The sequence below is a fragment of the Nannospalax galili genome, unplaced genomic scaffold (assembly GCF_000622305.1).
Source record: "Nannospalax galili isolate Female #2095 unplaced genomic scaffold, S.galili_v1.0 scaffold336, whole genome shotgun sequence".
Classification (NCBI taxonomy): Eukaryota; Metazoa; Chordata; class Mammalia; order Rodentia; family Spalacidae; genus Nannospalax; species Nannospalax galili.
The window spans coordinates 4214951-4242222 of record NW_008343385.1 but is presented as its reverse complement, the minus strand read 5'-3'; the positions used below and the strand labels follow the sequence as shown (position 1 = coordinate 4242222).

Genomic DNA, 27272 nt, shown 5'->3' with positions numbered 1-27272 from the left:
TTGAACTCACAGAGATCTGCCTGCCTCTGCCTCCCAAGTGCTGAGATTAAAGGTGTGGCCTACCACGCCTGACTATGTGGACTCTTTCCACTGGCTAGTATTTGGCCTATAACTTGTACTAACGAACAGGATGTAGTGGAAGTGGTATAGGGTAGGTTCAATGATTGGAAACTTGCTGTTTCTGTTTCCTTCTGCTGGGATATTTGCTGTTAGAAGCCTTGGACTGATTTGAAGGAAATTTTCCTACCTTGTTTCACAGTCTAAAGAGACTGAGACTGGATGAAGAGTGTATAAATTTCAGATGTCCAAGTGTCCTAGGTACACCTGTGTGTGGCTGCAGTCTTAACTGCTGTCTGATTTCAAACTACATGAGCTATTGAGAGAACTAAGATGCCAGCAAAAGACCCACCTTGCTGAGCCCAGCCACCCACAGAAAAGTGAGAGAAGAAGACGGTCTTTGTTTCAGCCCTTCAGCTTTAACACAGGTAGTTTTAGACCACAAATGATAAATCTGTTAACCAAAAGACTCCAGTTGACATCCTTTCTATGAACTGAAGTGAACTGTTTCCCTTAGAGCAGTTCATATGCAAACATGAAGGGTTTTGATGGAAAAGCAAAGCTTTCAGTGCTCTTGCTATCTGAGACAGAGTATAGCATTCCTATTCTCTGTCAAAGAACTCATCATAAAGTGGGATTCTCTCTGTCCTGGTTCTCACCAGTGCTCGTGGTCTCTTCTCTTTCTCAAGCTCATCTGAATCAGAGCTAGAGCTATCCCAGAGAAGCTGTCCTTGGGCTTCTTGTTCTCGGAGCCATGTTTCCATTTTGCCAATTTTTCGGGGATAGTGGTCATTCTGTGTGTGGTATTCCAAGAAATCTTCATCCTGTGAATGTCCTACAAAAAGAGCAAAAGTTCTTTTGATTTTTCCTTAAGAATGATTAAAAAAATTTTTTTTACAAATGATTTTAAAATTTTCTGTTTTTTAAATGTATAAATATTTTGCCCACATGTATGCAAGTATATCATGTGCATGACTGGTATCCTCAGAGGCCAGAAGGGAGCACTGATCTCCTGGAACTGGAGTTACAAACAGTTGTGATCTGCCATATGGGTACTGGGAACTGAACCTGGGTCCTCTACACCACCACCAAGTGCTGCTCTTAACTGCTGAGCCATCTCTCTAGCCCTAAATTTCTTAGGCTTTTATGATCACAGAATAATCTATTTGAGGTTAATATATACAGACACTCAGACACAGACACAAGCATACTCACACATACCAACTAGTATCTCTGTAAGTACTGAAAAAAATTTTAGTTGTTATTTAAAACGTTTTTAAGGCCCTGAAAGTGAGAAGACTCGTGTGGTAAACCTATCATCCCAACTCATCCACAGAATTTCACCACAATATTGCTCACAGCTGAAACATTTAAAAATTATGGGAATATAGATCAGTTGGGAGAATGCTTGCTTAGCATGCACAGAGCCCTGGGTTTGATTCCTAGGACTGTGAAAAAAATGGGGGTGTTGGTGAATGCCTGTAATCCTAGCATAAGGTGGTAGAGGCAGGAGGACTAGGAATTCAAGGTCATCACTTGCTACATATGGAGTTCAAGTCCAGTCTGGAATATATGAGACCTGTCTCAAAACAAAACTAAACAAAAAAAAAATAAATGAAAGTAGAAAAATAAAGTCCCAAACTGCATTTCTATACGTTTTCTCATTTGAAAAAAGAATAAATAGAATGAACCAATGAACAATTGGAGAACTTTGGGATGTGGGAGTTAATAGCACCTAGGACCTGGGAAATCATTCATCAGAGCTTAAACATTTAGGTCATGTCTGTTCTGCTAATGAACAAGAACTGCCAGAGGCATCACGTAGACTGAGAACAGGAATTTTCTAGAACATCTGAGTAGATGTAGAGCTTTGAAATGGGAAGGTAATGTCTATTAGGGGTGGGATCTAATACAATATTAACGATAACTTAAGTCCCACAACATTCTTGGTGCTATAATCATTCCAGTCTAAAGTTAGTAGGGGAGGCAAAATTCACATGCTCAGTTTTATCCTTGAAAATCAGTCCTTGTCACTAGTAGCTATATGCAGAATTCTGTTTTATAGCATTAAAGTTTGGGACTATCTGAGCTAGATATACTAAATTTTTATAAGATGTTTAATGGTCTATGATTTATAGACTTAAAAATAATAAAAATAACAACCCAACACAACCTTTAGAAACCTAAATGAGTTTTGGATGAGCAGAGTAGAAGCGAGTATACAAAAATCCAGAATTAACTTTATTTGGGGGAGGGTGGAGAGGCACCAGATGCTGCCGCGTGTGGGGGAAATAATGATTTAGATGGCTCAGGGATCAGAAAGCATGACAAATGTTGGAAGTTGTGCATTTTGCAATATGTGTTTCAGAAAGACAGCACTACCATACAAAATTATATCATCACAATAGTTCACGGACAAAACTATTTTTTTACTTAAAAAACATTTTATTTTTTTAATTTTATGTGTTTGCGTGTATTGCCTGCATACAGATAAGTACACCTGTGTCGGGCAATGCCTGTGGAGGTCAGAAGAGGCTCTCGGGTCTCCTGGGACTGGAACTACAGACAGTTGTTAGCTGCCATATGGGTGCTGGGATTTGAACCTGGGTCTTCTGCAAGAACAACCAGTGTTGTTAGCCACTGAGCCATCTCTCCAGCTCCCAAAACCATATATATATATATATATATATTTTAAAGTAGATATTTTATAGAAAAATAGCATTGGTGGGCAGGTAAGATTAAAATTTGAAGGTGACATTCAAACGATGGATTTAGGGTAACTTCTGTCTGAAAGGTAAAATTGTTTTAATATAAGATATGAGTATTGATTGTCAACTTGACAGAGTCTAGAAGTACCAAAGAGACAATTTTGAGGGGAATGCTCCTGAGGGATTATCTAGCTTAGGTTAATTAAGATGGGAAGATTCACCCTAAATGTGGGTGGTACCGTTCCATAAACTGGGGTTTTGGACCAAATTAAAAAAAGAAAGTGAGCTGAGCATAAGTATTCACTGTTATCTGCTTCCTGACTCTGGATTAAATGTGACTGTCTACCTCCTGCTCCTGACACCATGTCTTTCCTGCCATGAAGCCCATGTTCCTGTGTATTCCTATGAACCTTATAGTGTGTGTGTATGTGTGTGTATGATACATGTTTATGCACACATGTGTGAATGGATGAATGTGGAGGCTAGAGGTTGACATCAAGTGTCTTTCTCAATTTCTCTCCACCTTATTTGTTGAGACAAGGTCTCTCACTGAACCTGGAGCTTATTGGTTTGGCTAGACTGGCTTGTCAGCAAGCCCCAAGAATCCCCCTTTCTACCTTTCTAGTACCAGGATTACAAGTGCACACTATTATGCCCAGCTTGGTGCTAGAGATGGGTGCTAGAGATTCAAACTCAGATCCTTAAACTCATGGGGCAAAAAAAACACTTTACCTACTGAGCTATCTCCCTTTTATATGCTCTTATGCACACAAGATTAACTTTTACATGAGCCCTACATGGACTGACAATATTTATTCCCATTTTACAGATGCAGAAAGGCAGGCAGTAATAAATTTATCTATATTCTCTTTATAAAATAAGACTATGTGCCAGGCGTGGTGGTGCATGCCTTTAATCCCAGCACTCGGGAGGCAGAGGCAGACAGATCTCTGTGAGTTCAAGGCCAGCCTGGTCTACATAGTGAGTTCCAGGACAGCTGGGGCTACAGGGAGACTCTGTCTCAAAAAGATCAATAAAATAAAATAAAATAAAATAAAATAAAACTATGTAGAAAACTATGTGGCTGAGTGGATGTTGTGTCAGACTCTGTTCTAGGATCAGGAAGATATCTGTGCCTGCTCTCATAGAGAGAACACACTGCTGGGGCTCAGTGAAAGACTTTGGTCCAATTCTGGTGCTTTTCTTTCTGTATTCAAGTCAAGAGCCACATCAACACGTTAAAACTCAGAATTGTACACCAAAAAGTGTGATGCTCACTTCATGTATGTTATACATACAAACATACAAGATTATATGTGTAATTTATCATGTGAATATATAAAAAATATTTAAAAGGTTCGATTACATTTTAAAGAGGCAACAGAAAACAAAGCTGGAGAGCTAAAACTCTCCTCCCATCTTCCAAAAGGGAAATAAGAAAGGGTGGATGTACCATTGAACCAGTGGATAATGGTGTAGAAGAAGAATTGCCAGACCCCAGCTATCAGGATGCTCAGGTCTGCATTCCACTTGCAGAGGAAAGCAAAGTGAACCGCTTTTAGAAGGCAGAGAGAGCAAGAAAAGAGGTTCTCTGGGATATGTAAGGAGCCATTGCTAGATCATCTGCCAAGTACAGTCAGGAGGATAGGCTCTAGAGTGAGGCATCCTGAGCCTACATCCCAGAGCCGTTTCATTTCTCACTGTCTGACTGTGACCTTGAGCCTGGACTTAACCTCTCTGGATCTGGTCTCATCTCTGAAAGAGAGGTGGTGATAATCCTGACCTTACGCAGTTCATAAAGGAAGGATTCAATAATGCATGTAAAATGTTTAGAAGTGCTTTCTGAAGCCTAACTCTGTCCATTATCCCAAGTATCCTATATTTTAACCTTTACAGGGTTGTACAGTAAGAATCAAAGCACAGAGCAGAATGCAAGCTTTATATGAATTATAATCTATCCACCATCAAAAAAATGTTTGTGCTAGCTTTACTTCTTGTGGTAATTTTTATTATCAACATGACTGGATTAGGAATCACCTAGGAGACAGACCTCTGGGTATGTCTATAAGGATGCTTCTAGAAGTTTAACTGAAGAGGGAAGACATGCCCTGAATATGGGCCGCTACATCCATTAAGCTGAGTTCCCTGAGAAAGCCAGCTGAAGGCCAGTATTCAGCTCTTTCTGCTTACTGAGTGCAGCTATAATGTGATCAGACTGTCACTCCTGCCACCACACTTTTCCTGCCGTGCCAGACTACATCCTAGAACTGTGAACCAAAATAAATTCTTCCTTCCTTGATAGCTTTTGTCAGTTCTAATGTTACAGCAACAAGAAAGGCAATTTGCTTCCCTGTCCAGCAACTCCAGCACAAGGTGTGTTGCCTGCAGACATCTCCCTCCACAGGATCCTAATTAATTGTGATCGCATTTTAATGAGAACAATTAGAATTTTTATCTCACTCTAGACTCATTTTTTCATGTCTATTCACACATACACACACACACACACACACACACACACACACACACACACACAATCATTATGAAGGAAAGGATTCATAAAACGTGTGCTGAGTGTTCCAAAGTTGAGTTCATTGAAGGTCAGCAAATCTTCAAAATCACTTGGAGAACTTTTAAAAAGTAGTATTCTAAATTCTGATGTAACACCAGGAGCCAGGAAAAGGGAAAGGATACATGGAGGTAAAGGAAAAGAAAGAACCTTGAAAGGGGGACAGTAGGGATCAGATGTTACCAGGCCGTGGGAGGGTGGAGTGGGAATATTTGATGGGGAGGAGAGGAGGGAGGGACATGCAAGGGGCCATGGTTTTGGGGGATGGAGGGTAGTCAGGAGAGCAAGGATTGGGGGGAATTGGGTGGTATTGAGGGTAGGGTAGGGATAATGGGGGCATTGTGATTAGGAGGGAGAGGGGAGGGAGGCCAGATGGGAGAAAAAAAGAGTAGAGATGAATGAATCTTGGGGGGACCTAGGAAACCTAGAAGGAAAAGTGATGCCCTCGAAACCCCATGAGAAATACACATAGTGTCTGAACATTAGTGCATAGATATACCTGGGAGCTGCTTGTAGGGGAACACAGTGCCAGACAGAAGAGGCCTCCCTTTGAGTGGTTGGTGAAGGTGGTCCAGGAGGCTCCAAAAATAACAAAGGATATTATCAAACCTCTTGGTTATCTCCCAGAACTAGTAGATAAAACCCTACTGTTGAGGACAGGACATACTTAGGGTTCAGGACTTGAAACAATGGAGCAGGAACTAACCTGGAAGCCTCCTAATTGAAGTTTGGCTATCATAATGGTAGATGAAGATATGCAAACTACCAAGGGAGAAAAACAATCAATGGTCCAATCCAGTCCTAAAGCCTAATAACCATAATGACCAGCACGGCAAACTACCTCTATTGGTGCAGTAGTGGCACTGTCATCTGGGGGGCCAATCAACAGCTATCTAACTGGACTTAAAGCCCTCTCAACGGGAGGGAGCTCGTGGGTGGCACTGTAGGCTCAGCCAAACACAGAGGCCAGAGAGGACATAGATCTCAGAGAAAGCCCTATCTTTTTCATATCTCAAGACAAAGGAAACTTCTTACTATATGCTACATAGTCTTGAACTGATAGGGATCTGTCTGCCTCTGCCTCATGAGTGCTGGATTAAAGGTACCTGTCACCACATTCAGAATTTTGTTTTTGTGATAGATTCGTACGCTGTAGCCCAGATTGGCCTGGAACTCACTATGCAGTCCAGGGAGCTTATGGTGATCCTCCTTTCTCAACATCCCAAGGGCTAGGTTGCTGGTGTGAGCTTAGCCTCTCTAAAAAGCCTCAGGCAAGCAGTTGGTCTCCTTTTCTGCAGTCTCTCCGAAGTTCCTGCAAACCTGGCACATCTTCCAAAGCCTTTGCCAATGTTAGATTTTTAGCCCTGTTCTCAAGTGATGACCCCGAATGCCTGACTTTAGCTGAGGCCTCCTTTTTAAATATTTTATTATTTTTATTTTGTGTGTATTAGTGTATTGCCTTCATATATGTAAGTGCACCTGTATCATGAAATGCCTGCAGAGGTCAGAAGAGGGCACTGGACCCTCTGGAACTGGATTTAAGGATGGTTGTTAGCCGCCTTGTGGGTGCTGGGAACTGAACCCAGGTTCTTTGCAAGAACAGCCAGTGCTCTTAACCACTGAGTCATCTTTCCAGCCCCAGCTGGCGCCCTTTTTAAAGTTATTTTGCCAATATTTTTTTCAGTTGTAAAAGTTGTTTACGTGACAACAAAGCCTATCCAGTCTGAGACTGGGGCATAGGTTAAGTGGATATCCCAGGTTGACTTTCAATTAATTCAGCCTTTTATTTAATTAACTTATTGATTAAGCGTCTTGTTCTTTGGAGCTGGGGCAGCATCTCTTTTAGCAGGTAGTTTGGTCTCTTAGAGCACAATACTCCAGAGGTGTCCCCATGCTGCAGCTCCAGCTGTGGTCAGCCCTGTTAATATGGGGATTCACCCCCAGCATAGCAACCTCTGTGTGTGAACAGTTAGGATATGTACAGCTCTGTCTTAGGGAATTCACACAGGGAAAACTTAAAGGCACTCTGATCGTGGGCAGCTTACTTAGCATAGAGGCTATGGAGGTGGGAGTTTGCTGGAGAGCCCAGATGATTCAAGGCTGAAGGATGGGCCTGGCTGTGGGAGCAGTAGGAGATGACGGCAGGACGTTGACCAGGAGCTAGACCTTCAAGGCCTCAGTTAAGAAAGTGACTGCTTTCTAAACAGGAATGTGATATGGTCAGATTTGCCTTTTCTATGATGACTTTGAATTGCTGCAGAGTTTCTAGAACATCAGCCTGTGGGGCCAGGGCTATAGCTCAGCTGGTAGGTTCTGGCTAGCATGCACAAAGCCCTGGGTTCAAACAAACATCTAATCTGGGTATGGTGGTTCACTACTGTGATCCTAGCACCCGGAAGGTAGAGACAGGAAGATCAGAAGTTTAAGATTATTCTCAGCTACATAGTGAGTTTGAGGCTTGCCTGAAACCCTGAGTTAAAAAAACCAAAAGAACTGTAGTGTGCATGGGAATCACCCAGGGAATCCTAGGGAAGGGTTTGATTGAGCAGGTCTGTTTGGGGCTTGAAATACTTCACTTCTAGCACCTGCCCACCGGATACCAGTGCTGATTGGCTTCATGCAATGCTTTGATCACCAAGCACAGTAAAGAGAGATGCTTCAAGTTCAGATATCAGGAGTATCTAGAAGGCCGCTAAACCCAGATGGTCAGGCCTTACCCCTCCAGTTTCCTATTCAAACACTCTTGCTGGGGCCCAGTGGAGTTTGCAGGTGTGCTGCTACTGCTGGCCTGAGACCACAGCCACAGAAGTTTGAGGAGAGTAGAGACCAGACACCTACAGGGAGGAGTCAGGTGGCTCGAGAAGAACCCTGGAGTGACAGATTGTGGGCCTGACCTTTGGCAGCATAGTTCAGAACTGAAAAGAAAGGGCAGATTTCAGCACTGGGCATGTTAACTGAACTTTCCAGGAGGGGGCGAAAAGCCATGCCTGGGTTTAACATTCTATGTGGTTGATTGACTGATTAAAACTTTAGTGATTGTAGGGACTGGAGAGATGGCTCAGCGGTTAAGAACATTGGTTGTTCTTGCAGCAGACCCAGGTTCAAAACCCAGCATCCACATGGCACCTAATAACTGTCCATAACTCCAGTTCCAGGGGATCCGATGGCCTCTTCTGTCCTCTGAGGGCATTGCATGACACAGGTACACTTACACACATACAGGCAATACACTCATACACATAAGATAAAAATAATAAATTAAAAAAAAATTTAATGATTGTAGAGAGTTGGAATGGTTCAAGTCTAGAGCCTAATTACTTGGACTGTCATAGTCCCAAATTGCCATTTATTGCCCACCTCTGTGTTGTCTAACATACTTGTACTATTAAGTGAAACTTTTGGAACTGTACAAACAGGCCCCTAGCTTCCACCAACACAAAAACTAAAAATGTATCAGATAATATCTGAGAACTGTAACAGTGATTTCCCTACTTTACTGTAACCTGCCTTCCTGTTTCCACTAATGCATTTAAAAAGTACCTTCATTTATGATTTCTCTGTTCTATACTGTAAAAACCTCATGAAACTGTTATCACACCAGACCAGACTATTTGTGACAACCTGAATCTGGGTTTCCTACCCATATTGCTTGTATTTGGCTTTAGGGTAGACTATCAGTTACTCTTTTTGAGGTGAGAGCTATGTTCTTTTGCAACAACAGAGATATCAGTAGGACTCTGTGACCACAGGAGAGGGAGAGGAAAGGCTGAAGAGGACCCCAGGAGGTTGGTCTGAGTGATATAGGATATGGGGTGTCTCCCCTATGGAGATAGTGGGTATAGCAGGAGCCAGGTATGAGGGAGGACATGGTGCCGGAGGCCTGCTCAGACCTGTAGTTCCTGACTACCACGCAGTGTTCTTGTCCCTCTTACAAGTATGAGGACTTTATTCTTGGACTTGTTAGGAGAAAAGTAAGTGTGTTCATGACTCCCTAAAGGCATGGGTCAACTAAAATGAGGATGCTTATAGAGACATTTCTCTGTTAAGTGAGGCGTTTGCAATTTGCAGAGGACAGATTCATTGTAGACACTATGGGGTGCCCAGGTGGGTTGACCTGCAGAGTGAAAGGTACCACAAGGGACATGTTTTCACATGGCACCCAAGGAGCTAACACATGCATGCCATGTGAATGCAGGCAACTTCATATATGTCCAGAAGCCTCAGTCTCCCTAATGGGAAGATCAGCCTGTCCTCTTGGGATTTCAGGAATGTATGCAATGCATGCTAAACCCACAGGAAGAAAGATGCCTCTCTTGCAGAGCTTAAGCTTTTGTGTTTTCTTCCCAGCTATACAAAATGCATGCATGCATACCACTGCATTCTGAGATTCAAATCTCCCCCTTGAAGATCTGCCATCTTCTCCCTCTCTCCCCCATGCTCATCCTGGAAGTTGGTCTGGTCAAGTTTAAAGAATGCGTGCGTCCCAATGTTCGGGAGGTTGAGGTAGGAGGATCTTGAATTCCAGGCTAATCTGGGCTATATAGTGAGAATTTATCTCAAAAAACAAAACAAATCCCCCCAAAATCAGGGGGCTGAGGATAGCTCAGTTGATAGAGTTCTTGTCTGGTATGTACAAAGGCCTCTGTTCAATCCCAGTACTGCATAACCCAGATGTGGTGGTGCAGTCCAGCACCTGAGAGATGGAGGCAGGAGGATCAGAAGTTCAGGGTCATCCCTAGTTCCATAGTGAATCAGAGGCCAGTCTAAGCTACTGCAGACCTGCCTTAAAAACAAAACAAAACCACCCCCCAAACCAAAGCCATCAAATCCCCAATCAAAACAAAACAATGCTTGAAATATTTTACTAAGGAAGGAAGCCACACAGCTCACCCAGGCCTCTGTTGACCGTTTCATCAGGCAGTGTGGTTAGCATGTCACAGCCGACACTTCTGGGCATGTGTTGAAGGATGTTCTTGCCTCTCTGGTCCTTCAGTTTTTGCATATTAATCCTTGCTTCCTGGTGAAGACTTTTCCTCAACTCCATTTGGGCCTGAAAATGATCAGCTGTAAATAGTGTTTTCCCAGAAGTTGTCTTCAGCAGAGCAGACCAGCACCTCAGTCACACTGCAAGTGAGGCCTGCTCAGACCTGTAGTCCCTGACTACCACGCAGTGCTCTTGTCCCTCTTACAAGTATGAGGACTTTATTCTTGGGCTTGTTAGGAGAAAGGTAAGTGTGTTCATGACTCCCTAAAGGCATGGCTCAACTAAAATGAGGATGCTTATAGAGGCATTTCTCTGTAAGCGAGGCATTTGCAAGTTGCAGAGGACAGAAACTAGTCTGTTCCTCGGGATGTGGGGGTTAGGTTGTGACAGCTGCATAGTATTACTGGTAAAAGGATTTGTTACCCGAAGTCCTCTATGGTTCCAGTCTGTCCTCCCACATTTGTATGTTGGAAACTTAATTCCCCAATTCTTATACTAATTTGTTTGTGGGCTGTTGAAAGAGGTTCAGGTGGTGAGGACTCCACCCTCAGGATAGAGTAAAGCTATCATCACCGGAGTTCTCCCTGAAACAGGCTGGTTGGCTCTCTTACTTTCAACCACACTGTCACCTGTGATCTCCCCTGCAATGTTATGACACAGCAACAAGTCTCACTAGACAACAGCACCTCGATTTTAGATTTTCCAGTCTCCAGGGCTATGAGCAATATATATTTTTCTTTTTCTTCCCTCCCTTCCTTCCTTCCTTCCTTCCTTCCTTCCTTCCTTCCTTCCTTCCTTCCTTCCTTCCTTTTTTCCTATCCCTTTTTTTTGGTCTTTTTGAAACAGGGTCTCTCCGTAACCTCAGCTGACCTGGAACTCACTATGTAGACCAGGCTAGCCTCAATCTCAGAGCTCTGCCTGCCTCTACCTCTTGAGTGCTGGGATTAAAGGTGTGTACCACCATGCCCAGCTCTTTATTTTTTTAAAATATTTTATTACTTTTATTTTAAGTGTATGAGTATATTGCCTGCACGTATGTAAGTGTATCTGTGTTGTACAATGCCATGTGGATACTGGGAACTGAACCCAGGTCCAACCACTGAGCCAACTCTCCAGCACCTTTCATTTTCTTCCTTTAGAACAGGATTTCATTCTGTAACTTGGGCTGTCCTATAACTCACTATGTAGCCCAGGCTGGCTTAGAACTTGAGGCAGTCCTCCTGTACACTCTCCTAAGTGCAGTGATAAGGTATTCTTGTTAATATTTTATGGCATGGATTATAAGGAGAGGCCTGGGTACCAGAATAAAGACTGACTTCCCTTCCTCTCTTACTAAATCAAGAAATAAATATTATCTACCCCATTCTGTGGCTAGAGCCAGAATGTCAGAGGAGCAACATGTTTTTAAAAAGGGCAGATGACGGGCTAACGAGTAGTTCAGTGGGTAAGGGAGCTTGCTGCCAAGCCTGGTGATCTGAGTTCAATTTCCAGAACCCGCATGGTGGAAGGTAAGAACTTCTACAAGTTGTCTTCTGACTTCTAGACATGTGTTGTGGTACATAAGGATCTCTCTCACCTCTACCCCCACACAATAAATAAATAAGTAAATAAATAAATGTAAAACAAAAATTTAAAGAGACACTTGAGGCCTATCTTTATCTTGGAAAGACTGAAAACAGAAAAGACTCCACAGGGCTGGTGGCAGATCTTTCTGATTCTCCCAGCTCAGTGGTTGACTCTCTTGTTCTGGTGCTAGTCCAGATTGGACAGGCCAGGGCAGTGATGATGAGATGCAAAGTTGGTAAGGAAACTCTTTTCATATTTACCTCTTGTCTTTTACGGTTTATTTCCAGCATTTGCATCTTATGCAAATATTGTCTTTTCCCAGGAGTATACATTGGAATCTGCATTTTCTTCTCCAATTCCTGCTGAGAGATGATAGATTCATTAGTATGGAGGTAACTGTTACCGTCTTATGCAATTCACAGCCTAAAATCCTTCTTGGAAGGAGATTTCAATCCATCATAATCCACAGATCCTCCTGCGAGGATCAAGGTGGGCTACTGTGTGTCCCTGACAAGTCCTTTGAATCACTGTCAGTGAACGAAGTGGCATTCTGCCGTGCATCTAATGTCATTTGAAAGGTGTAGAGTTCTGCAAACCTGGAATGCAAAGGTTTTGACAATTTCATTTTGATAATCTTGTTTTAACAATGTATTACTTCCCCCAGCAACAGATATTTCAGAAATGTGGTCTGGTTTGCTGAGACCTTCCTTTCTCTCCCTCACCTCTTCTGCCACTGGCTGGTTGGCCTGAGAAACGAGAGGCAAGCCCCCGAGTGGTTCAGTGGAGCCTGTTTCTCTACAGTATATGTTCATATGTGATTGTGGGTCTTGGGACGCACCGCAATCGGGGAAGGACTGGAAGTGACTGTGACTCTGGTCGCCTTCCCTGGGTCTGTCATGAACCTCAGTGGCGCGGGGAGGGTGGTTCTTGAGGGCAAGCAGGGGTACATGTATCTCCATTTCTCACCTCCATTGCCTGGAAGTGAAAGCGGTGAGTTGATCTTTTGTGCTGCCCTGTGGACAATGCTCATGTCCGCTGATGTAGAAGCTTAGGGAGAGCCTGTCCCCATTGTCAGCAGGATATGAATGACCTAGACTATTGGGGTGTCTCTTCCTAAGCTGGGCAGCCGGCCACATAGCACTGTCTGAAAGGCTCCAGAGTGAAGCAGGAAAGGGTTTGCAAATAAGTGACCCTACCTAACCACTTTCACAAATTCATTACAAGAGTCTAGCAGGACAGAAGAGCTCTCTTAGGATTACATTTTGATGAGGTTGTAACACAGAAGTCAGGGACAATGTGTAGATAAGATCCTTCTGCAAACCGAGAAGGGAGAGCGTTTTAAACTCAGGGAGAGTGAGGGGAAGGAAGGGCTGTACTGGAATTTTTCCGCAAATTTGAGAACTTCTAGAATCATTGGTTTCTATGTTAAATTCATCCCCCCCCCCCACCTCCCATCTACATGGCCTTGTTTTCTCCACAAAACAGACACAGCCCAGAGCTCACCTGAGAGTCGAGAGCAGTTGTCAGTTAGAGACAGGCACCGGCCAGCACAGAGCTTTAAACCTTCTACCTGCCAAGGACCGACCTCTCTGATTTGTCTTTGAGCTCTTGTGTGAGGGGAGAACATGAAAAACACGGAGCCGGAATCCCACGCTCTTCCCCGAGCTCACCACCCCCGCCAGCCGCTGCTGCAGCTCACCTTCGCTTTGTGCGTTGTTCTGGCTTCTTGCTGGCTCAGTAGTCTCTCAGAGGTAATTACTTGTGGCAGGTCAATGGGTTCAAGCTTCTGGAAGTCCAACATTTAGAGCATTCAGCATTCGTCATGCCATGAGCCGATAAAACACAAAAGCAGAGACTTTAAACTATCTGAGCACTACAGAAGCAGCGCGCGGTCCTGGGCGCACCGGGAAGGTGAGTCCCGCAGCATCACAGCGCAAAAGGCTTTTTGACATATCTGGGTTCTTCACTGTCTTGTCACACTGGTGCCAGTGAGTTCAGTGAGTTGTTAGACTCTTAGGGAGTTAAGAGACCTTTTCTCTCTGCCCTGAGGGACCATGTTCAAAGTTATCAAAGCGCTGGGGTCTTAGACCATTAGAGATGAAAGAGGCACCAGAGAACTACCTTATTTTACCTATCTGTTAGCCACCCAGCTGAGCTGTCCCAGTGCTTAGGGAAGTGACCTCTTTCGAAGGTCTCCAGAGAAGCTCCCTCAGACTCCTCAGTGGTCATCACTGGTGAGGAAACACACTTGAAACTGAAAAGTGCCTACAAATGGTCCAGACGTTGGAGCTTAGAAGGTTCACTAAAACAGGGTAGGAGTTTGTGTTCATGGCCAAGCTTGCCCGCTATTTCCTTCATTGTTCTATGAGTGTGTGTGTGTGTGTGTGTGTGTGTGTGTGTGTATGGCATACATATATGTGCAGGTGTACTAGATTGTGCGTGTACACGTAGAGACTAGAGGTTGATTTTTGGATGTCTTCTTCTGAAGATCTCTATCTTACTATTTTTATTATCTATCTATCTATCTATCTATCTATTATCTATTCTATCTATCTATCATCTATCTATCATCAATTTATTTTGAACTGCTTGGAACTTGATATATAGCCCAGGCCTCAATCTCGCAGATCTCTGCCAGCCTCTGCTTCTAGAATGTCCCCCCCCCCCCAAGAGTTACAGATGTGCATCATCACACCTGTGTGTCACCACACCAGGCTTTTTAGCTTCTTACATGGGTGTTGGGGATCCAAACCCTGGTCCTCATACTTGCATAGCAAGCACTTTACCTACTAAGTATCTCCCTAGCTGCTTGTCCAGTCTTTCCTACCTCAGAAGACTCTTTGCTCCACTACCTGAGCACTGAGAACCTAGCCGACGTGGGACTAGCAAGCTGGTCTCCTCGAACTGATGTGAGAGGAGTGGCCTATAGGGTTTATTGATTTACCCAGTAAGCGTTTACTAAATCACTGTTCCATGTTGGGTGTGGTGGTTTGAATGAAAATGTTTCCCATGGGCTCCTAGCATTTGGACACTTAGTCATCAGTTTGTGGCACAGTTTGGGGAGGGTCATGGAACCTTTAGGAGGTATGGCCATGCTGGAGGAAGCCCACCACTGGGGGCAGGCTTTGAGAATATTAAAGCCTTGCAAGATTTTCTAGCCTCTCTCTCTCTGCTCCCTGTGCCTGTGTCAAGATGTGGGTGGCTCCTCTTTCTGCTCTGGCCACCTCCTGCCACCAACGCTTCTCTGCCATGATGGACTGTAATCACTCTGGAACTGTAAGTTCAAATAAATTCTTCCTTCTATAAGTTCCCTTGGCCATGCTGTTTTGTCATAGCAACAACAAAGTAACTAATACAACTAGGCATGGGGATGCATGCAATGATCAGCAAAAATGGACACCATTCCTGACAGAGCCTATAACCTACAGGCAACATGGAGACTCTTGCTGGTATGATTTTTGATCTATAATTACCCACTGCAATTAATACATTGAAGAAAAAATGTGCAGGGCAGGATTATGACATTATAAAACTCAGAGACGCACCATTGGAAATTAATGGGGATGGTGCTTGTTGGATTGTGTATTTAACCACCTTTCATATTTGACGTCCTTATCCCACATCCCTCAGAATGTGATCTTGTGTGGAAAGACGTTAATTGCAACTGCAATTAGTGAAGATGAGGTCATAGTAAACTAGGGTGGGCCCTTCATATAATATGACAGTTTTCTTATGAAAAGGGAGAAATTTGGATATAGCTATAGGGAGGACACCATGTGACAATGAAAGCAGAGATGGGGTGATGCTCCTATAAGCCAAGGAATGCTGGAGACTGCCCCAAAGCTGCCAGAAACCAGGGAAGAGGCAGGAACACATTCTCCCTCATAGTTTTTTGAAGAAGGCCACCTGGGTTCAGAGGGAGGCAAGAACTGCTCACTGGGAGGCTAATCGGGGCTAGCTGGGCAGGGTTCAGAGGCCACTCTAAAATGTCAGCTGGGCTTCTTAAGAGCAGTGGGAAGCCACTGATGTGCATGAAGCAAAACAGTCATTACTTGATTATCTTTGCTTTTTAAAAATAATCCCTCTAATTGCAATGAAGAAACTGGGTTAGAAAGGAGAAATTATGGGTGTGAGAAAAGCAGTCAGAGGACGAAGATGATGGACGGGGGTTAATGGAGGAAAACTGATAGCTCCACAAATATTTAAGCTTGACCAAAGATTTGCCGTGGTTGGTAGCGGGAAAGTCGAAGTCTCCAAATGGCACCCTCGATGCAATGAATATTTGAATGGTGTTACCTAGTGAGGTAAGACTCTTAGAGGGTGATGTGGTTTCGGTTTCAGAGGGATGATACAAATTTGGTTAGGGACAGTTGACTTGGAGACACCTTTGCGGGGCTTAGAGAAAAAGTCTGTGTTGGAAATGAACTTTTTTGGCATCGTCCCCGAGTAGAGTATGAGGGGGAAGAGCAGAGACAACGATGGCAGACTTCAGGAGCTCCAGTACTGAGAGGTTGCATAATGGAGATGCGTTGGCCAAGGAAACAGAGAAATGATGATTCTGGAAGGAGGGAACCCAGGAGGGCATTGGGTGCAGTCAGCCATGAGAGTACAGCTCCCCTTTAGGCCAACGCCGAGGACAAATGGTAACTTCTTTTGGAATGTGCTTGTTGGATTGTGTGACCAGGATGCAAACTCAGAGGACCCATGGAAACTAGATGCCCAGTATCTAACACTTTCTTTTTTTTTTTTGTCTTTTTGAGACAGGGTCTCCCTGTAGCCCCAGCTGTCCTGGAACTCACTACGTAGACCACGCTGGCTTCAAACTCACAAAGATCCGCCTGCCTCTGCCTCCTAAGTATTAAAGGTGTGTGCCACCACACCCAGCCCAACACTTTCAATAGCAAGTGTGATCAGGACCTCCCACTATTTTCTATACAGACGTTTCCTGATCCCTGGTACCAGACATGACCTATTCTGGGGAGAGCTCAAAGTTGAATGAGAAGGAAGAAAGGGAGCAAAGGATTTGGAGACAGAGAAAGTTAGTATCTTTACATCCTCTTTATGTGAGAGATGTGCCTGGCAGTCTGTGTTCATGGCAGGAACTAGCTTTCTGTCCCATTCCCACCAGAGAAGCTTCCTCAGACTCCTCAGTAGTAATCACTGGCAACTGGGAGGCACAATTTATATGAGGAATGGTCCTGTAATCTAATCTAGCAAAGGAGTCATGAGAAATGATCAAACAGTAAGAGAAACTTGTTTGTTCCCCTGGCTCTAAACTTTTCAGAGCATGAAGATGCTGGTTTAGGAGACAGCAGTTGACTGTGTTGGAATTCTGGAAGGACGAACCAAAGAAGAGAGACCCAGGGGGAGGGAACCCTCCAGACATCTGTGGAAGGAAGAATCTATAATGGCTGAGGGTGGGGATTAGATGAAAGAACAAGGAAGTGTTTGTATCTCCTGTGTGTGGATGAGTCTTCAATATTCCTGTGTTCGTGGTTAGGTTTGGATGACTTTGCAACCACTGCTCTGCTCCATACTATGTGTAGGTACAAACATACCATCACATGTAATTCTCAGGTGACCCTGTGTGTACTTATGAGGATCCCCATTCTAGAAAGGTTCATGACTTGTCTAAATTTTCACAACTACAAAGTGGCATCACTAGGATTCAAGCTTAGGGGTGTCCAGTCTCAAACCCATGCTCGTCCCTTCGTTGATTGCTCCTCCAAATTCTTTATCATCAGTATGCCCTGGAATTGCAAAACAAAACCTCTAGGTAATTCACCAGAGACAGAGATCCCCCAGGTTTAGGGTGTGTCCTGGGAGGAGACATTTATCAGTACTCTCCCAGGGACTCTGATAATTTCTTTGCATGGAATCTCAAGTGACCCCACGTTGCCTCAAGTGAATAAAGGAGCTACATCAAAATAGACTGTAGAGGATTTGTATGTATGAAAATGTGCATTACAAAAACAATACAAAGATGCCAAGATGTTCGAATCATTTAAAACAATTATCCATAAACTCTTAGGACCAAGTTTATGCTTTGATAATATGAGTTTGATAACCACATACCTCTTTCTTCTATTTTCATTTTTTCTACTTAAATTCACCTTTCTGATAAAAGCTAAATGGTAGGGATTGTCAAGCAATCTGTGGGCTACTTTCTGGTCTTAAAAGGAGTGCGCTGTCTCGACAAAGCCACTAGATGGCAGCAACTGATATGGCAACTAAAGACTCGTGGCATTTGGCCTGAGAAGCAGAGCAGGAAAAACGGTTGAGAAAATGGACTTCATCTAAACAAGCCAGCCAGTTGAGGTTGCCTCAGGATTCTGGTTCACACGCTTGTCCCTCTCCATGCCACGTAACTAAGATGCTTGATTCTTCTTGTCCGTGGAGGGAGAACCCTGGAAGGAGTCACTAGAAAAGTGGTGGCGTGACTCCTTCTAACGTAAGGAAACGTCTTGTTTGTCTGATGATTTCTGGAGTATTTTGCTTTTCAAACAAAGCAAATGATTGGTATAATCATTTGTAATGTTTTCCAGAGGAATCAGGAATCAAGTATAGATCAACCATGGACTACAAGTCTCTGAACTTGGTGATGAACACTAACTGGAGAGTGTTATTTCTGTCTCTTAGCAAGGAAGGAAAGATGGGTCAGAGCAACCCAAAGAAAATGTAAAATCTGTCTGGCACCAAGACTTGAGAATTGGTCTTTTCAAGTTCTGGGAATTAGAGAAAGTTACTTATTACAGCTTTATATTGATAAATCATTAAGGCAGCATAAGGCCAAAGAAGAATTTCTGATCAAATCATTGTAATGAAGTTGTGTTTCAATAACACTCTTTGCTCCAAACAGCTAGCAATGAAAAACAAAACAGAAAATCAACATGATGTGATTTGGCTTTAGTACAAGATAAATATTCCCCTAGATCAGAAAACAGAATAGAAATGCAAATATTTGTGGGGAGCTGATCCATAAGGCACTTAGGGCCCATGATGGCTGTGAGTTATTTGTATTAGATAAAGGGGATCAAAAAATGCTCCATAGCAGAGCCAGGCTCCCAGCTTGAAATCAGGACTGAGTTCTCTAGCACTATATTAATTATGAAAGAACTGGAGGGCTGGGGGTATAACTGAGTGGTAAGTGTGTTCTTAGCATGTAACAGACCATGGGTTCAATTCTCAGCACTGAAAACAAGGTATCTGGAGCTGGAGAGATGGCTTAGTAGGTAAAATGCTTGCCATACAGTGTGAGGACTGATGTTCAGATCACCAGAGCCCATGTAAAAGTAGGGCAGGTGTAGTGGCCTCCTACCTGTAGTCCTAGTACTTGGGAGGTGGAAACAGGGGATCCCTGGGGGCAAACTGGCTATCTATACTAGCTGAACTGATGAGCTCTAAATTCAGGGAGAGACCCCTCCTCAGTAAAGAGAGAGTAATTAAGGAAGGCATCTAACATAATCCTCTAGCCTACACACACACACACACACACACACAAGTTGCTTCAAAATGTAACTGGAAAATTTGTTTCACAAACATTAGCAAAAGGTTGAGTATGAAGAAGATAAGACTTTGTAACAATAAATTCAAAAGATTTGATAAATGGATAATTTCTGAGAAACCCTAAGAACAAGATACCTAAATCAACTCAGAACTACAAGGAAATGAAGCTAGTAGGAAAATTTCTCTTTCCTTAAAAGTCCAAGAGTCTATTTTATCAAACAGAATAGTTAAGCCCTCTGTTACAATGTTTTAGAAAAGAGGGATGAGTAATCAATTCATTTCATAAGACTAATTCGATCTTGATGGGAAAGCTGCTATAAAACTATATTGGAAAATTATAGACCCACTCACTTATTAAATCAGATACACAAAGCCTTAGAAAATCCACCTCAGCCATGTACTTAGATATGTGTCCCATGACCAAGTAGGATCTGTGCCAGAAATGCAAACATGGTTCGGCATCATAAAATCTACATTGTATCACCTAGGGAAAAGGAAATCCGTGTGATTTTTTTTTGTATATGTGTGTGTGTGTGTGTGTGTGTGTGTGTGTGTGTGTGTATACACCATATGATTGTTCTAATGGAGACAAATCAGTAAAATACAACGCTCAACACCAAGAAGCCTTAGCACCAAAGAGTAAATATCTGCAATTGAATGGTAGTGCCAGTGTCTTCCCCCCATTTCTCCAGATCCGCTCACCCACTTTCCACCCTGTTCTCTGCCTGTCGTGATGCAGCAGTTTCCCTGCCTCTGGTGGCCCACTGGGTGCAGCCACAGAGAGAGGGAAAGGAAACAAGATCAGGTATCTACTCCTCGCAAGGTGGTATGGGGGTGACTGTGTCCCTCAATGGAAGGCCACTCCTACTCTCAAAGCTGCTTCCTCTACCCAACTTTCTCCTTCCAGGCTCTAGAAATCTCTCAGTTTCCTTCGGCTTAGAGGTAGTTACCCCTCAGCTGCAATATCTTTGGCAGTTTCCTTAACCAAAGTACTGTGCGTGGGTAATTACAAAGTAAAATTCCCTGAATTGTTAATATGCTGCCTATATTCTTTGGGGATTTTGGTCAAAATCCTATTGCATATATTATACAGGGTGAATATCCTTTACTTGAATATTTGGGACCAGTAGTGTTTCATTTGTGGGGTTTTAGTTTTGATTTTGGAATATTTGCATATACATATAATGAGGTGTCTTGGGGATGGGACCCAAGTCTAAACACAAAATTTATTTGTTTCATATATTTACTATGCACATAGCCTGAAGGTTATTTTATACAATATTTTCAGTGAAACAACTTTTGGCTGCAAACCATCATATATGGTCAGGTGTGGAATTTTTCTCTTGGCATTATGTCAGTGCTCAGGTAAAATTGGGTTTGGGAGCACTTCAGACTTCTCATTTTTTGAAACATATCAAGTATTTGATATGTTTGATGGAAACTGGTGTGCAGTGAGGGAAATGGCAAGATAGAGCACAGCTGAGGGAGTCAGGACAGCTGGGATGGGGGTTGCAATGTTCAATAAGCCGTGCAGGGTGGGCCTCATAGGGACACCTGTGGACAGACCGTTGGAAATCAGGGAGTTATCCAAGCAGATCACCTGGGTCCACATTGTGTGTGTGTGTGACCCACACTGGGTGTGAAGAAAAAATTTTTTCTGTGTGTGTGTGTGTGTGTGTGTGTGTGTGTGTGTGTGTGTGTGTGTGTGTGTTCCCATTTAGTCTGGATGGTTGGATGAGAAGGTGATCAGGCCAGAGGGGCACTGCTGATCAACTCTTCTCCACGGTGCAAGTACATTTGATTCAGAGCTTGCTGGCAGAAGGGTTCAACTCCTGACCTTCAGGATGAGGACCTTTAGTTCGTGACCTGTTCTCTATTGGAGGAGTAAATGTTCAGGAAGTGGAGGGCACCAAATACGCAACTCAAATTATTTAAGATGCAATTAGGTTTGGTTTAATAATTAAAAATGCTTTTAGAATTTTCTTTGGCAGAGATCAGGCTATTAATTAGCATGTCATGGGAACCCAGCATTTATTATTCTCTCAAAAACCCATTTGTGGTAGAAAATGTGCTGAGCCTCATTTGTGAAGATAATTACAGATGATATCTTTCGGAGCGTCTGCCAAGTTCCTGGTGATTTCCTTTTCCTCTGGGAGCTGCCTCCAGAACCTGCAGGGTGACTCCTCTGCCCACATTTCTGTAGCACCAGCATGTGTTTTGCGCATTGCTCATTGGCTCAGAGTTGGAATCATGAACAACGCTGAGCCAATAAGATCTTTCCCCCAGGAATTTGGAATCTTAGCCATGATCAGGCTAGTCTGCCCATGTGACCGGACATAAAAGATACAAACTCATCAAGTGGCCCTGAGGAGCAGAGAAAGCTGATCTTTGGAGAGATGAAAACAGATGTATGGAGAACTTAGGTGAGATGTGTGGAGTTCCTTTCTGAGCTTTGCTAAGTCCAGGTGGTTCTCAGTTTTTGGGTTCAACGAAATGCTCCCATTGTCTTTATAGTTAAGCACATTGATCATTTTGTATACTGTGAGTGTTTCCCTTCAGCAGAGAGAGTTTTCTTTCATTCATTCACTTGTACACTTTTGTGTGGTGTATACTGTTAGTAGCTGGAAGTATAAGATTAAACAAAACATAGTCTACACTCAAATGGTGTGCCTTGAGTCTTCATTTATTTGGTATTATGGACTCTGAAATATCAAAGCTCTCTTTTTGAACTTGGTTGATTATTGGAGGAGTCAAAGCTTAACCTTCAGTTATTTAGGGTTGCCAAATATTAAAGTTACTCTGTGGACTAGAGAGTCCTACACAAATATATTTCTGTGGAAACAGTAATTTTTTCTGTTTGAGTCTGTAAGGCTGTCATAGGGTCATATATTAAAGACTACTTTGAAAGAAAGTGTTTGGCTTAGGAATAAAGCAAGCTTTAGAATTGCTCAGTTTAGCCAGAGGTAGTCTCAAAATTTTTAAATTAGACATTAATTTATTATTTTTACCCTTTATTTTTCTTGAACTAAACAATATTTTGAGTTTCCTGATATATTTAGAAGAAATGCTCTTTTGGAGCTAAAGGTTATCATCACTTCAAATAATAAATTTGAGCTTCTAGAGAAGACAAGTAAACATGAACCAAGTGAACCAGAAATAATCCTCAACAAATGAGCTTCACTACCCCTGGAACTGGTCCAGACAACTGGGTGAATCCTGAAGCAGGTGGAGTTTGGCTGTCATTCCCTTTCTCAAGTGTCAGAGGTAGGTCCTGCTCACAGTGAGCCCCCACCTGCTATTAGCTTATGCTTATTTCCAAGGACTCACTCTGATCTCTTTCCCTTCCTAGGGTGAGACATATTAGAATGTATAGCTAGGTCTCCATGAAATTTCTATCAAGGCAAATGCATTAAAAACTCTTTGTTCCCTTGGGATCCAGTGTTATCAGTTTCAACAACCAGTAATTATAATATCTAGGGTGATTAAAGGCACAGGTGAAGGGGGGCATAGATGGCTTACACTGATGGCTGAGCATTGGAGGCCTGGCAGATAGTTATGCCCTGTGTGTCTTTGGGCACATTTCCCACTTTCTGAACCATATATAGAACACAGAACCATACATAGAGACAAAGATGAGACTTCCTTTTTTATGTGGAGCTAAAGGATTACCTGAGTGACATAGATCAAGTTGCTTGGTGTGGAGTGTTTGACTTGAATAGTAGTGGTAGTTGATGTTATAAGTGATTTCCCATAGTCACTCCATTAATTGGTGCTAGATTCAGGTCCTTTAAATCCCTATACATATGTTCTTCCTAACGTACTTCTTTTGGTCATAGGCCTTAAAAGTGACTCATTCATTGCTAAAGGAAATTCTAACAGATTGGTCTTTGCAGCATCAACATTTAACAGCATTTTCATTAACAACTTATTCAATATTCTTATAGATGGAAAGGGGTATTACCATTAAAGCCAAGAAATTCCTTATGAAGGATTTAAGATTCATCTTACTTGAATTCTTCGGGGTGGGTGCCTTTTGATGATACTTGTTTCTTCATGTTTCAGCGGGATGTCAAAATACAAGGCCCTGGATACTTGAAGGATTGGGTGGGGGTCGGGGGGGGACAACCATTAAAATCAATTTACTGTTAAAGTAGGCAGCAGTGCTGATTATTGGTTAGTAGACTTCATCCACACAGTTGTGAAAACATCTTTCACTTATACATGTGTCACCCACATGATAACTATGGACACACAAAGCAGGGTGCCCAGGTGAGTGCAGTAACATTTTAGTCTGCCTTCTGCCCTCCTCCTTTCCTCTCCAGGTTGATATTTAAAAGAGCATCTGCAGAATTAGGTATGTATTGCTATACATATTATTCAAACACAAAATTTAGCCTGGAGTAAAGAAACTTACTGACTCATCTTATGACTTTTAAATTCTGTCCTGGGGATCAGACCCAGGGCCTCACATGTACTAGGCAAGCTACCACAGAGCTACATCTCTAGCCCATTAGTTGAATGCCATGAAATCTCCTCCCCTCAAATACAAGAAATCAGACAAATATACATTAAGAAATGAAAATTAACGATATTTTCAGAGAAAATAGATAATTTACAGGACACAGTCCCCTAAGTTGCCACTACGATCCAACATATTCTTTCCTGATAAAACAAATCAGGGCTATAGAGATACTGTGCTGGGAATCAGATTAACACATGCATTATGAATTCTAGGTCTCGCTTGATTAACGGGGGGCTCTTGGGACTGTTGCAATGATCAAACTGCATGAAGTCCTTGGCCTCTTTGATCAATCTGGACACATTCTGATTTTTAGATTGTTGTATAGACTAGCCTATACTCACACTTTGCACTTTAAATTCAAAAAAAATTCTAAGTAATTATGTGTCTTCATCCTCAAAACATTTGAATGGCTACTGTAAAGACCTTGCTATCTCCAACTTTTGGTAGAATGGAAACTATGCCTTTACTTTCTTTCAGATGATATTAGCACACTCAATGGGACAGAAATATCACCACCACATTGTATTTAAAAATGTAAATAGTTTTAGTCATTTTTTTCCCCAGGAACTTAACTACTCTTCACTTTTATGATATGATTGAGTGATAGCAACCCATCTTTTAGTTGGATTCCCCTGAATGGCAAAGGCTGCTCCAGACATTTGTTTTTCTCCTGATTATAGGCCAACAAAACTGATGAAGTATCTTGCCTAATGTCATGTGATATGGTGTTTGGGAGGTTAAGGTCAGAATATGGGCTCTTTAAAGGCAGCATTCAGGGGGCTAGAGAGATAGCTTATCAGTGAGGAGCACATACTACTCTTGCAGAGGACTTGAGTTCGGTTCCCAGCACACATGATGGGCAGCTAAAAACTACCTGTAACTCCCACTCCAGGGAATCTGATGCCCTCTTCTAGCTCATTAGACACATACACTCATATGTGCACAGATACACACAGACATGCACAAAGACACATACACCAATACACACATATCTATACACACACACACACACACAATTTCTAAAAATATTAAAAAAACCCCAGCATCCAGAATACTCTGGTTAGAAGTGGTACTTTATACCAAATGTTTACCACCCCTTATTATTTGTAATTAGTATGACTTTTGTCTTTTAAAAACAGTTTTTGAGTTGGGACTCTAAAGTGTGCAAATTAGCTTTTACCATCCAGTTACCAAAATCTTAAAACTTTGGATAGGAATCGTAGATTAAAAAAAAGAATCTTTTGGTACCATTAAGAGAAAAATTCCCATTCATATTGAAGAGCATTTTAAAAAGTTTTTTTTAAATGCAAAACTACTCAATGTCTTAGTTCTATAGAAAATAGCCATGAAAATCACTCTGGCTAAGGACCTGGTAGGACCCTAAAGAAACACAAAGCATTCTGACCAAGTCATCCAGGAAGGAGAACCCCTCATGCACTGACCCGGAATGTGAGGAGGAGAAAAGTGACAGATGTACCACATCATAGCTATACATATGATATATCTATCATATGACATATGTATATATTCATTACTTTTCCCAAGTTAGAATGTTAATTATTCTGTGGTCACCACAAATCATTTTACATGTCATGAAAAGTATTCAAGAACAACTTCTCTTACTTCTGTGATGACCGTAAAGAATACAGAGTTCAGGAAGGTAACTCCTCTACTCTCTGTCCTGCAGTAAATCAACTCTGTTTGGGGTGGTTTCAAAATTTATATTAGTGGGGCTGGAGAGATGGCTCAGCGGTTAAGAGCACTGACTACTCTTGCAGAAGACCCGGGTTCAATTCCCAGCACCCACATGGTGGCTACAAACCGTCCTTAACTCCAGTTCCAGGGGAATCCTAAGCCCTCTTCTGACCTCTGTGGCATTGCACGACACTGGTGCACTCATATACATGCAGGCAATACACTCATACACATAAAATAAAAATAATAAATAAAATTCTTAAAAAAAATTTATATTAGTGATATTTATTCCTAAAGTGCTACTCTCAAAACCACAAAGCCGGATGCATTAAACTGCACTTGAGATAGTGACTTAAATTTAGAACCTAACCGAATCACAGTTACCACTGTTTGTCACATCTTTGGCTCTATAATTTTAGACATGAAATTAGGCATGAAAGTAAGAATAAGTGTTGACATCACTGCAGTCTAAGCTGAAACCAGCTGAGTATTTCCTTCTCATTAAGGATGAAAAGTCCTTTATACAGAACTGATAACCATTCTAATATACCAGAAAATATTTAGTTGACATTCAGTCCTCACTCAAAAATATTCTCTTACATGACAATAATCTAGACTTTCAGAGCTCATGGAGACAGTCGGTAAATCTTTCAAGAGTTCTCCTGAGCATAGACAAACACATCTCGTGTTTGGCTTTCGTGTACCTGCAGGATGTCTTCCATGCCAGGTTTCTCGCAGAGGTGGCAGTTGCCCTTCCAGAACTCGATTCTGGTCCTGCAGTCTTCTGAATGAATATGAGCTCTTTTCTTCCAGGTTCCCAGTCAATGCAAAGAACACAGGGCCAGCTGAGGGAGTCTCTGCTTCTTGGTTTTGTAAAGGTGCAACTTTGATCACCCGAGGGTGAGCCTTGGAGCGGCCCAAGCCCATTTCCCCTGAAGATATTCAGAGGAAAACCATGAAGGAGGGGTTTGGGAGTGGCTTTAATATAGCTTGACGTAATTAAGAGGTTTCAGAATTAAAATTTTAAGAATTTTACCTCACCTTACCAAAGCAGTTGTTTCCTTCGTGACATCTTTCCAGGTCTGTCCCCACACACTAACCTCTCTGGCCCCTTCCTGGGAGGCTGGTTTCCATGGAGAATTCCCTTCAACTTCTACTTTGCCATTCCAGAACTAAAGAATGCAGTTAAACATTGACTTGGTTGTGCTAGTTTCTGTAAAAGTCAGTGGTAGGAATAGAAACTTCTATTAATCATTAAGCAAATTATCTAAGACCAAGAAGACCATCAACAGAGATGCAGAGCTCCAGAGAAGGTCTAAACTTGACCCTTTCATCTCAGACACAGGTAAGAACTAATAAGAGAGAGGAAATAAGTCCCTGGAAATGAGAGAACAGATGCTAGCTAGTGAGTCATCTATCATTTTAACTACAGAATGTCTTCTAAATAGGAAAAGGAAGAGGACAATGGTTAATGCTTCATTTGGTTTTTCTGACAATGCCTTGAGCTGCCTTTGAAAGAAGTAAGTGCACTCGCTGCAGGCAAGTGGACAGACCATAGGGTTCCTGCCCCTTGCCCTCTGCCAGGAATGAGGCAACAAACTTCTTGAATAAGTGGTCCAAATAAAAATTGTTTTGAAAGGGAGCCTATTTATTATGCTTTTTAGA

General features: G+C 42.5%; 1 protein-coding gene across 2 annotated transcripts; it reads right to left on the bottom strand.

Moving 5' to 3' along the window:
- Ccdc198 (coiled-coil domain containing 198) lies at nucleotides 1-26692 on the bottom strand. Of its 2 annotated transcripts, XM_008839518.2 has the most exons (7): nucleotides 26649-26692; nucleotides 26312-26539; nucleotides 23399-23481; nucleotides 13584-13670; nucleotides 12145-12246; nucleotides 10225-10384; nucleotides 1-892 (listed from the first exon to the last, which is right to left on the bottom strand). In XM_008839518.2, the coding sequence occupies exons 2-7, from the start codon at nucleotides 26532-26534 to the stop codon at nucleotides 660-662; spliced, it is 888 nt and encodes a 295-aa protein (XP_008837740.1). In that variant the 5' UTR covers nucleotides 26535-26539; nucleotides 26649-26692; the 3' UTR covers nucleotides 1-659. The 2 variants fall into 2 exon arrangements, with proteins under 2 accessions (XP_008837740.1, XP_029422555.1); XM_029566695.1 differs by lacking the exons at nucleotides 26312-26539; nucleotides 26649-26692 and having other exon boundaries at nucleotides 23352-23420.
- Between the last annotated feature and the right edge of the window lie 580 nt (nucleotides 26693-27272).